The sequence below is a fragment of the Somniosus microcephalus genome, chromosome 2 (assembly GCF_052327205.1).
Source record: "Somniosus microcephalus isolate GS21.2 chromosome 2, FLI_Smic_1.0, whole genome shotgun sequence".
Classification (NCBI taxonomy): domain Eukaryota; kingdom Metazoa; phylum Chordata; class Chondrichthyes; order Squaliformes; family Somniosidae; genus Somniosus; species Somniosus microcephalus.
Window position 1 is genome coordinate 166,423,099 of NC_140988.1, and position 12,553 is coordinate 166,435,651.

The 12,553-nt window shown below is 47.9% G+C and overlaps 1 protein-coding gene across 4 annotated transcripts in view; it reads right to left on the reverse strand.

Annotated features, from left to right (window-relative positions):
* The window catches only part of rab28 (RAB28, member RAS oncogene family), a 234,881-nt gene extending 226,489 nt beyond the window's left edge, over nt 1-8,392 (reverse strand). For 2 of the 4 annotated variants that reach the window (XR_015073382.1, XM_085965838.1), the window contains exons 1-2: nt 8,021-8,384; nt 6,865-6,961 (exon numbers count right to left, since the gene is read on the reverse strand). Coding sequence is in view for 3 of the 4 variants with exons in the window: in XM_085965838.1 (XP_085821964.1) it covers nt 6,865-6,961; nt 8,021-8,320 (397 nt within the window). In the remaining variant the exon portion in view is untranslated. Of the gene's footprint in view, nt 1-6,864; nt 6,962-8,020 lie in introns of all 4 variants that reach the window. The other 2 variants (XM_085965848.1, XM_085965829.1) reach the window with 2 other exon arrangements.
* Nucleotides 8,393-12,553: the final 4,161 nt, after the last annotated feature.

Genomic DNA, 12,553 nt, shown 5'->3' on the forward strand with positions numbered 1-12,553 from the left:
GCACACTGGATTCAGCAAAGGCTATGGGCCCCAACAACATCCCAGCTATCACGCTGAATACCTGTGCCCCAGATCTAGCCACACCGCTAGCCAAGCTGTTCCAGTACAGCTACAACATTGACATTGACCTGACAAAATGGAAAACTGCCCAGGTGTGTCATGTCCACAAAAGCAGGACAAATCTAATCCAGCCAATTACCAGACTCTCAAAGTGATGGAAGGTGTCATCGACAGTGCTATCAAGGGTCACTTACTTACCAATAACCTGCTCACCGATGTTCAGTTTGGGTTCCGCCAGGGCCACTCGGTTCCAGACCTCATTACAGCCTTGGACAAACATGGACAAAAGAACTGAATTCCAGATGAAGCGAGAGTGACTGCCCTTGGCATCAAGACAGCCTTTGACCGAGTAAGGCACCAAGGAGCCCTAATAAAACTGAAGATGATGGGGATCAGGTGTAAAATTCTCCACTGGCTGCAGTCATACCTAGCACAAAGGAAGATGGTTGTTGTTGGTGGAGGTCAATCATCTCAGCCCCAGGACAACACTGCAAGAGTTCCTCAGGGCAGTGTCCTAGGCTCAACCATCTCCAGCTGCTTCATCAATGATCTTCCCTCCATCATAAGGTCAGAAGTGGGATGCCCACTGCCGACTGGTGTGTTCATGTCCATTCGCAATTCCTCAGATAATGAAGCAGTCTGTGCCTGTATGCAGCATGACCTGGACAACATCCAGGCATGGGCTGATAAGTGGCAAGTAACATTCATGCCACACAAGTGCCATGCAATGACCATCTCCAACAAGAGAGTTTAACCACCTCCCTTGACATTCAATGGCATTACCATTGTCGAATCGTCGACCATCACCATCCTGGGGGTCACCATTGATCATAAACTTAACTGGCCTAGCCACATAAATACTGTGGCTACAAGAACAAGTCAGAGGCTGGGTATTCTGCGGCGAATGACTCACCCCGACTCCCCAAAGCCTTTCCACCACCTACAAGGCACAAGTTAGAAGTGTGATGGAATACTCTCCACTTGCCTGGATGAGTGCAGCTCCAACATCACTCAAGAATCCCGACATCATCCAGGATAAAGCAGCCCGCTTGATTGGCACCCCATCAATCAGCTTAAACATTCACTCCCTCCACCACTGGCGCACCATGGCTGCAGTGTGTACCATCTACAAGATGCACAACAGCTACTCGCCAAGGCTTCTTCGACAGCACCTCCCAAACTTGCGACCTCTCCCACCTAAAAGGACAAGGGCAGGAGTTGCATGGAAACACCACCACCTCCAAGATCCCCTCCAAGTCACACACCATCCTGACTTGGAAATACATATCTGTTCCTTCATCATCGCTGGGTCAAAATCCTGGAAATCCCTACCTAACAGCACTTGGGAGTACCTTCACCACACGAAATGCAGCGGTTCAAGGTGGCTCACCACCATCTTCTCAAGGGCAACAAGGAAGGTGCAATAGATGCTGGCCTTGCTGGCGACACCCACATCCCATGAATGAATACATTTTTTAAAAAGATAGTGTCTGCCTCAACAGCCATTTGTGGTAAAGTCATCCATCTGAAAAAAAATCTTATTTGCCCCTTCATTCTTCTGTCACCTTGTTGCCAATTCAAGGACCAGTGATAATATTTTACTATTTATTCTTTCCAAACTTTCCATAATTTTGAAAGCTTCTTAGATGGGAACCAACCACTCCCCTGCCCCTAAACTTCCAGTGAAAAAGAACCCATTTTCAAGTCTTTCTTCTCAACCATAACTTCTCATTGCTGATATTCTGGTTAATTTTTTCTGTACATTTCCCATTGGTCCAAAATCCTTCCTATAATGCACACAATACTCTAATTGTGGTTTAACAAATGTCTTGTACAAATTAAAACACTTCCTTGCCTTTATTTTGAATGCCCCTATATATAAAAAAAACCCAAATCTCATTTCCTTTTTTAATGACCTGCAGTCCCACCTTCAAAGATCTATGTATCTGCACCCATGTATCTGTCTATTCTTCCACTATGTTAAGAGTGATTGCAATTAGGGTATACTTCCTTCCACTGTTCTTTTTTCTAAATGTACTATTTTATATTTCTCTTTATTATTGAACTGCACCTGCCACTATCTGCCCACTCTGCTAACCAGGCTATGTAGTCCTTTAGTCTTTTTCCATTTTGCCATACCTCCCCAGTTTGGTATCATCAGCAAATGTCAGTATTCATCAGCATTCTTCTTGTTCCTATATCCAAATCATTTAAATAAATGGAATAAAAGATCCAGCATGCACCACTGCTCACATCCCACCAATCTGAATAACATTCATTTACACCTACTCTGCTTTCTATCCTCCAGCTATCCCTCTATCCATGCAGCCACATTTTATTTAATACCAGGGGCCTTCATTTCATAAGGAGTTGCATTTTATCAAACATCTTCTGAAAATCCACAAGTACAACATTCATCACATTACCTTTATCTATGCACCTTGATCTCCTGAAAAAAAAATATTGACATGCGTCGAGGAGAACCTTCCCTTTCTAAATCCATGCTGACTGTTTCTGAGAAGAGGAGGAAGAGGAGGAGGAAGAAGAGGCTCCCATTTATGTAGCACCTTTCACGGCCTCTAGGCATCCCAAAGTTCATTGCAAGCCGTGCAAACCTTTCAACGTTTACCTACAACAGAAGTGACTAATTGGCCTATAATTTCATGCCTTATCTTCTCCCCCCTCCTTCACCTTCTTGAACAAGGGGTGTAACAGTTGCCATCTTTCATCATTTGGCACAATTCCCTTTTCCAAAGATTTTCAGAAAATTATGGTTAATGCCTCCACTATCTTTCAGTATTTTGGGATGCATACTACCTGAACCAGATACCTTTTCTACTTTTAGTCCCACTGACTTTCTCAATACTTATCTTCAATTGTGTCTCTTCCACATCACCCCTCTCTGCTGGATCAACAACAGGAAATGAACAAAATCATTACATTAGGCCACACTGGAGAGATAGGGAAGATGGTTGAGCTTTAATGGATTGTTTCTTCCACTGATTAAAATATTCAGGTAAAATTAATCTGGAGGAATGGGACAGGTAGTGACTAAGATTAGATGTTAAAGAAAGGCCATCCCCCAGAAAAGCAAATCAAACTGTATACTGTACGATACAAAATATCAAATTCTAATGACACTAAGGCCAGATTCTCACCCATTTATAATCAACGGGCAGAAAGTCTAGCCCAACAGGATCCCTACACTACCACAAAAGCTAACAGGGATAAGTAAGCTCTGCTTTCAGAGAGAAATTGAGATTCTTGAAGCACTGAGAACTATATATGATGCACTCAGCTTCTGCCTCATTCACATCTTTAATGGTATGTGGAAATTCCACCAGGGCATTCCAATTTCTTGACTCAAATCTTCCTGGAAGAATTTGTACACACCTCTCTAGGAAGGAAAGAGACTGACTAGATACAAAATAAATAAAAAGTAAAAAGTCAGCCTTAAAAATAACACCTTAAAAATGGATGAGTTTAAGTACAACTCACTGGTCCTTATTTTGTAGACAGAGTAACTAGGGAAATCATAAGTACTTTTTCTTGAATCCAGATTACTTTTTTATATCCATTTTCTCCTTTATGTCAGTGTTACCTTTAGGTTTCTCAATTCTATATTTTACTTTTTTATGTGAGTGCTTGCTCAGTTTGACTATTAATACTTTAAAAAACAATTTGAAGGAGAATAAATTCCTCCTTTCCATTTCTCAGTCTGGGACCAATGGATGCACAGTCTTCGAAAGAACATTTGCTGCTTAATTAATGGCCCGTGGGCTACAGGGTTTTATAATGACGAAAAAGAAAAGAAATACAAGACCGCTCTATTAAACATACAAAGCAAAATCTACAGAACTACTAGCCAAACTGTGTGTTCCAGCGCATAGGAGGAGAGGGGAAGAAGGAGAAGTCCCACTGACGCATATCGGAAAATCACATGGGCGCGTACTCGAAGTGCCGATGTGTGCTTCCAGTGGGCAAGGCTCCAGAATGCAAAGTCAAAAAATTACCCCTTATATGTTAACAGGCTACTGTACTCATTTTACAATGGGATTTACCTCGATTTCCAGATAGAATAGTAACCTCAATGCAGACTCAGATCACTGCCAATTAAGCAGAGGATGCTCAATGTCTTCCTAAGAAATTTAAGTTTATTCCCAAAAGTGAGTTACACTCATCCTCATGAGCAGGAAAATAACACATTTTATGGGCAAAGGAGCACCAAGTTTTCCATTCATCACAGGGGCAGTGTTCCGAGGTTTAAATGGATATTTTGTACATTTTTGTTAGGTGTTGAAAGTCAGAAGAGTAAAGAAAAATCTGGAATGTCCCAGTGACATCAATAACCAAGAAAGACACAGAAACAGATTTTCACAGCTGTCCATCTGAGAGAGAGAGAGAGAGAGAGAGAGAGAGAGAGAGAGAGAGAGGGTAGAAAAGAAAAGCGAGGGTAGAAAAGAAAAGCGAGGGTAGAAAAGAAAAGCGAGGGTAGAAAAGAAAAGCGAGGGTAGAAAAGAAAAGCGAGGGTAGAAAAGAAAATAAAAAAGAGGGGTTAGAAAAGAAAATAAAAAAGAGGGGTTAGAAAAGAAAAGGGGGAATAGAAAAGAGGAAAGAAAGCAAAAAAAAAACTTGCATTTATATAGGGCCTTTCACGACCTCAGGACATCCCAAGCACTTCATATCCAATTAAGTACTTTTGAAGTGTAGTCACTGTTGTAATGTAGGAAACGCAGCATCCAGTTCGTGTACAGCAAGGTCCGACAAACAGCTATGAGATCATGACCAGATAATCTGCTTTCTTTAAATAATTGTTTCAGCGATAAATATTGGCCAGGGTACCGGGAGGGACACCTTTGCTCTTCTTCAAAATAGTGCCATGGGATTTTTTATGTCCATCTGAGAGGACAGACAGGGCCTCGGTTTAACATCTCATCTGAAAGCCAGCACCTCAGACAGTGCAGCACTCCCTCAGTACTGTGATTTTGTGCTCAAGTCTGTGGAGCAGGACTCCGTGCTACCATGGAACCACAGCTGATCTCTAAAGCAAGCACGATAAACAGCACTTCACCACAGTGGAAAGGCAAATTACTTTTCCCCTTGGAATAGATACAGGAAACTTTGGTTTATCCGGAGGTTGCATGGCCGGAAACCTCGATCTAACGGCAGAAATCAGCAGCCGTTTTGTTAGGTTTTTTTTCTATTTTTTTCTTCTCCTAGCAATTTTTTAAACAGTCAGTCTCTGGAAAGCCTCTCTGAAGCTGTTGCTAAGCTACAGAGACGCTTCCAAGGTACGGGCCGACTGTTTACAAGCTGTTGCTAAGCAACAGTGTTTGTTGTCAGATACGGAGATGAAAACCTCCATATCCTTCAACATTAGCGCTGGTCTGTCCGGAAGTTTTCATAGATCGGCATCACGCCGGTCCCATCAGTGCCGGATTTCAAGAAGTTTCCTGTACTATACGGTCACTACGTAGAAAAAAGAGTTTAAAAAATTTAGCACTACAGTACCAGTGCCTGTCAAGGCATCCAGATATCATTTTTAAGAATGAGGAAAACAAGGACACTCAATTATAAACACACATTTGAAATCATTGCTACCTACTGTTCTAGCTTTGCACAGGAAAACAACAACTTGTATTTATATATCATCTTTAACGTAGTAAAACATCCCAAGGCTCACAGGAGCTTTATAAAACAAAATTTGACACCAAGCCACATAAGGAGATATTAGGGCAGATGACCAAAAGCTTGGTCAAAGAGGTAGCTTTTAAGGAGCATCTTAAAAGGAGGAAAGAGAGAGGTAGAGAGGCAAAGAGATTTAGCGAGGGAATTCCAGCGCTTAGGGCCTAGACAGCTGAAGGCACGGCCCCCAATGATGGGACGATTAAAATCAGGGATGCTCAAGAGGCCAGAATAAGAGGAGCGCAGGTATCTTTGAGGGTTGCGGGCTGGAGGAGATTACAGAGATAGGGAGGGGGGAGGTCATGGGGGATTTGAGAATAAGAATGAGAATTTTGAAATCAAAGTTGAAGGAAAGATGGGCACGGATTTGGGAGGCGACAACATGTTCAAGGGCTTGAGAGGAAAGGGAGGTTGGAGATGGGGCAGTAGCTTGCAAGGACAGAGGGGACAAGGGTTGTTTTTTTGAGGGGTGATGACAGCAGATTTGAAGGTGTAATTGAGAAAAAGCGCCTGTTCTTTATTTACTCAAATATGCAGGATAGGTGTTACAATATGTAAAACTTTGAGCAAAGTTAATGTTAAGCTCTGCTTACATCCTTGTTTGTCTATGATTTAAAAAGAAAGCACATCAAAAGTTAATTATATTCATTGTGACAGCAATGTCAAGTGTAGTCTTCAGATTAACCAGATAGAGGGTAGAAGATAATTGGACTGGGCTGCACACACAGAAATTAGTCCCCATTTTAAAGTTACACATTCTGTTCTTACTTTTATATAATACTGTATTTTGATTTCTTATGTTAAAAAGCAAAATTTACTGCAATTTAAGCAGCAGCAAAATTAAGTTTGTTAGAGCATAGAAGTTTCACTGCAGTACAGGCTAAAAAGCTGGGAAATGCAAAAGTAAGGCACAAATTTGCCACCACTGTGGGGAGGACACAATTACATCGTGATAAGTTTACATAGGCATTTTCCATTATAAATGTGGAATAAGGAATTTATAATAGCATAAGTTGACAGGAAGTCCATGCTACTGCAAGACTTACATAAATAATGCACTAATTCCAAAGAATAGCTTTTACGCTTTGTATACAGCGCTGCTTTACTGATTTTTCTTACCTGGCAGAGATATTCTTTTCAGAAAAAAATCCAACCCGATTGTTTGCTTGTATTGTTTTCCAAAAGCTTCCTGTACAAAACGCATTGCCAAAGATGTCTGCAACAGAAACCACTGGTTAAGACACAGGATCAGTAAAGAATTTCATCAAACTTCATTCTTGGATTGATGTTAGTTTTGAAGGAGGACCTATCACGTTCCAAACAGTTTAAGCACATGGGGGGTGAAGGGATATGTGGTTAGGGGTGGTGGTGGCGGTCGTGGTCAGGGGAGATGAGGGGGGCAGCATGGGGAGATGGGGAGGGAGGGTGGGCGATGGGGACCGGGGACCGGGCGCCGGCGGGGGCGGGGGCGGGGGGGGGGGGACTGGGCGCCGGCGGGGGCGGGGGGGGGGACCGGGCGCCGGCGGGGGGGGGGGCCGGGCGCCGCCGAGGGGAGGCGGGGGGGGGGGGGGGGGAAGGGGGAAGAGGCCGGGCCAGGGCAGACGGGACAACGGCGAGGGCAGACCGGGGGAACGGCGAGGGCAGACCGGGGGAACGGCGAGGGCAGACCGGGGGAACGGTGGCCAGTGGAGATAAGGGGGTGGCCAAGGGAGACGGGGTGGCAGGGGGAAGAGAGGCGAAGGGAGACAGGGGGGGTGGGGCCGCGGCGAGGGGGGTCGGCAAGCGGAGACCGGGGGGGGGGTGCGGCAGGGGGGAGACCTTGGGGGGGGGGGGGGGGGGGGGGGAGACCTTGGGGGGGGGGGGGGGGGGGGGGGGGAGACCTGGGGGGGGGGGGGGGGAGGAGACCTTGGGGGGGGGGAGGAGACTGGGGGGGGGGGGGGGCAGGGGCGAGACCGGGGGGGGGGGCGAAAGAAAAACTTGGATTTATATAGCGCCTTTCACGACCACCAGACGTCTCAAAGCGCTTTACAGCCAATGAAGTACTATTTGAAGTCACTGTTGTAATGTGGGAAACCCGGCAGCCAATTTGCACACAGAAAGCTTCCACAAACAGCAATGTGATAATGACCAGATAATCTGTTTTGTTGTATTGATTGTGGGATAAATTTTGGCAAGGACACCGGGGATAACTCCCCGGCCAGGAGAGTGGGAGCTGGAAGCCTGCGGGGGGAGAAGACTGTACCGCAGGAACGCGCCGCAATCCCCGGCCTCTCACCTTTCCTGAAGCGCCGTCCCCTAAAATGACGATCTTCAGCTGCCGGTCTTGAGTTTCGTCCTCAGAATCGGACATGTTGCGGCCTAAGAGCCGCCGTGGCCGGGCCGGTGTCCCACTCTCTCTCTCTCTCCTGCCGCCGCTCACAGCTCCGGCTCGCTGTTGCCAGGAGCCATTTTCACACTCGGGACAACGCAATGTCTCAGAGGGGGGAAACTCGCCCCATCCACTCCGCACTGCCACAGCTGAAGCGGGGAAGAAAACATACCCCATCAGCGGGAATGCAGTTATATTTAGTTCCATACTTTGTTAATGTAATCATCGTCTGTAATGGTTTATTTTTGTTTCTCCACCATGATGTTTATTCCTTTGATTCTCCCTCTCTTTGTGATAGGCTCTTCCAATCCTGACGCAGTTTGGTAGCTAAGGGAAGAGGGGGTTAAAGTTCACACAAACAGAGCCAAGACTGTGCAACAGTGCGCTTCTGGTATATTGATGACTAGCTGAAGTGCCCGGCGGTGCCGAGGCTTTTTCGAGGGCATGTTGTTGTTGGAAGAGAGAGAGAGAGCGACTGGGGGGAAGAGAGAGAGCGACTGGGGGGAAGAGAGAGAGCGACTGGGGGGAAGAGAGGGAGGGAGGGCGGGGGGCCCCCCCCGAGGGTCGCGCCCCCCCCGAGGTGAAGACCGCCGATTGCGCGCGCAGCAGGAGCTGAGACACGGCGTCTCTCTCTGGCTCGGCCGGCGGGCCCGGTTGCCAGGGTAACCGTGACGCTGGCCAAGCCCCGCCCCCCGGCCGAGCCAGAGAGAGAGACGCCGCGTCTCAGCTGCTCCTGCTGCGAGCGCGGCCCCCCCTGAGGGTCGCGGCCCCCCCCCGAGGTGAAGACCGCCGATTGCGGCTGTGCGAGACGGCCGGCGGGGCCGGTTGCCAGGGTAACGCTGGACGCTCAGCAAGCCCCGCCCCCCGGCCGAGCCAGAGAGAGACGCCGCGTCTCAGCTCCTGCTGCGCGCGCACCCTAGCGGCACTGGGCTGAGGCTCGGCCCTCCAGCCTTCGAGTGGGGCCGGGAGGTGCCTAGCTCGGGCGTGGGTGCAGAGGAGACGCCGAGGCTTCTAGGCCTACCTGGAAAAACGGGGAAAGGTAGGAAAATTAATGAGATTAGATAAGTTAATTACTTTCTAAATCATTTTTTTTTAAAACAATATGTGTTTTAAAAGCAACGTTTTTTTTTTAAGACGCAGAAAGCGGGAAAAAGAAAGGAAAAGTTTGGAATCAAGATGGCGGCGACTCACCTCGGTTCAGAAGGATAAGGCCCGGCCACACGCGCACCGATTGGCCCGGCGGCACACGCCAGCAACCCGGCGTACGATTGGTCGAGCTCGAGGTCACTCTGTCGCTAATGAGCGGATAATGAGATGCTAATGAGCGGAATGTTAAGGTTTTTCGGATACCGTGGGCGCGATTTTAGCCCGGCCGAAACGTAAATATGCTTAAAACCGTCTCGGAAGCGTAAGCTTTCTTTGGAGGTAACGCGCGCGTAGGTACGCCCTGTAACTTTCGAGCGCATACCCGACAGACGCACACACGATGACAGACAGAATGACAGAATGACAGACAGACAGAAGTACCGATTTATATATATAGATACAGCAATGTGATATTGTATTAAGTATATGTGACAGTATAAAATCATTACTATTGGCAATTTTCATTATTGCCAAGGTCAAAGTATAGGAAACTGACCTTTTAGTAATTTGGAAATCCATTGGAATTAATGTATGCAAGTTTTATTTTGATTGATTTATTTGAACAGTGAAACAAGCAAAAAAAATCACAACCAGTCACTAGAATTAATTGAGACTTAACAGATGTGAAGCTTAATACATTATATATGATGGTAACAGCATAGAATTACAGAAGAGTGTGCCAAAACAGTAACCATGGATACCCCATATATATAAATATAGTTTATTATGTTTCTATGGCTGTAACACAAGAAGGGGAATCTAATGACATAATTAATCCACCTCCATGACAATGAATCTGAGGTGATTTATTGAATAGTTCCTTGAAGTTATTTTACATCTGCAACTGACTCCAGTCATAAGAAAGTAGGCAGTTGAGAAGGCCATTCAATCTATTGAGCCCAACATTAACACACAGCAAGATAAAAATCTGAAGAAAATGTTTGACGATGAAGAACCTTGGTTTATAACTAGTGTGTCCCACTTTATCTCTCATGAACAATTCAGTTGTGTATTCATACAGTTTGCAGCTGGCTGCAGAAACTTGATAACACAACAAAAGCAGAGTGATTGGAAGTAGCCACTTGCTACAGAAAAGAGGGGATTGTTCTAAATAACAGCTACAGTACCAGAGTGTGGTAAACCACTGTTTGTATTCCACTGTGTACATGCCTGGACATGCCTCGGCTGACTCCTCCCACAAGTCCTAGTATAAAGGTGACTGCTCCTCAGCCCTTTGTATTTCTGGACCGGTCGACCACTCGAGGCAGACCTTCATTCTTTTGTTAATAAAAGCCCTTAGTTACTCTCTTAACTCTCAGTCTTTTATGAGTAATTGATAGCGCATCAATTTTATTAACAAAATTTTTATAATGGAGAAGATCCTCACACCAGCATGCCTGGCCTTAGATCATCGGGAGGCGGACTCATCCACCAAGTTTACTCACTGGCTTAAGTGTTTCGAAAAATTCCTGACCGCCGCCGCAGCAATCAAATCGGACGAGGACAAACTGGATGTCCTGACCGCCAAAGTGAACCACCGAGTGTACTCGGTCATCCAAGACGCGACCTCGTACGCGGACGCTATCAAGCTCCTCAAGGACCAGTACACGCGCCCAGTGAACGAAGTGTACGCCAGGCACCTTCTGGGGAGTCGTAAACAACAACCTGGGGAATCGACCGTGGAATACCTTCAGGCACTGTCTGTGCTTGGCCGGGCCTGTGGTTGTAAGGATGTAAAGGCCGCCGTGTACACAGAGGAACTTATCCGGGACGCTTTTGTAGCGGGCCAAAGATCCAATTACACCCGACAGCGACTGTTGGAGCAGAGTGACCTCGACCTCAACAAGGCCTCTGAACTCGCACTATCATTGGATGCAGCCTACCGGGGCATGGATGCCTACTGCTCTGCACCGTGGACGCCGCGGGGAATGACAGCCTGGGACACGGTAGGACCGCCTCATAGCGCCGTGCCACCCCAGCCACACCCCAGCAACGGCCCAACTACCGCAGCAGTGTCCCAAGGCCAGAAATGCTACTTCTGTGGCCAGGCAAAACACCCCAGAGTGCGCTGCCCGGCGAAAAACACGATCTGCTCGGGCTGCGGGAAGAAGGGACACTACGCTAACGTCTGCAGGGCCAAAGCCACCCCGAACCCCAGCAGCGCCGCGTGTGGGCCATGCGGGCCGCCATCTTGGGCCTCCCCGGCCATGTGCGAACCACCGGTACAGCAGCCATTTTGGACGCCTCCAGCCACATGGGGATCATGGACGCCGCCATCTTGGATGACAGCCGGAACGCAGCAGGCCCCCAACACCGCCTCATCTGATACCCGCAGCGACACACCGACCCCTACGCTGGCATCCGTTACACTGGACCAAGCGAGACCGCACCAGCTGGCCAGTTCCACAATGGACATTAAGGTAAATGGCCACGATACAATCTGCCTTTTTGACTCTGGGAGCACGGAGAGCTTCATCCACCCCGACACGGTGCGGCGTTGCTCTCTCCCAGTCCTGCCTGCGCACCAGCGGATTTCTATGGTCTCCGAGTCCCAGTCGGCGGACATCGGCGGCTACTGCGTAGTGACACTCGTAGTAGACGGGACCGTGTACGATCATTTTAAACTTCTGGTCCTGCCCGACCTCTGCGCTGCCGTCCTGCTGGGGTTAGATTTTCAGTGCCACCTTAAAAGTGTTACGATGGCGTACGGTGGACCCCTACCCCCACTCACAGTCCGCAGCCAGCAGCTCCCAAATTGCCCGCCGCGCACCAGGTGCAACCTCTCCACACTCAGAGTCACCCCCCCCTCCCCACTGTTTACTAACCTCACCCCCGACTGTAAGCCCATCGCCACAAAGAGCAGGCGATACAGTGCCGGGGACAGGGTTTTCATTAAAACCGAAGTGGAGCGGCTCCTGAAGGAAGGGATTGTTGAGGGCAGCACCAGCCCCTGGCGAGCCCAGGTTGTGGTCGTTAAGACCGGCGAGAAGCAGCGCCTGGTCATCGACTACAGCCAGACAATAAATCGCTACACCCTGCTGGACGCTTACCCACTCCCCCGCATAGCTGATATGGTCAACCAGATCGCGCAGTACCGCGTCTTCTCGACCATTGACCTGAAATCAGCGTACCACCAGCTCCCTATCCGCCCTGAGGACCGCCAGTATACTGCCTTTGAGGCAAACGGCCGCCTCTACCACTTCCTTAGGGTTCCCTTTGGCGTCACCAACAGGGTCTCCGTCTTCCAAAGGGAGATGGACCGGATGGTAGATCAAAATGCATTGCAGGCCACTT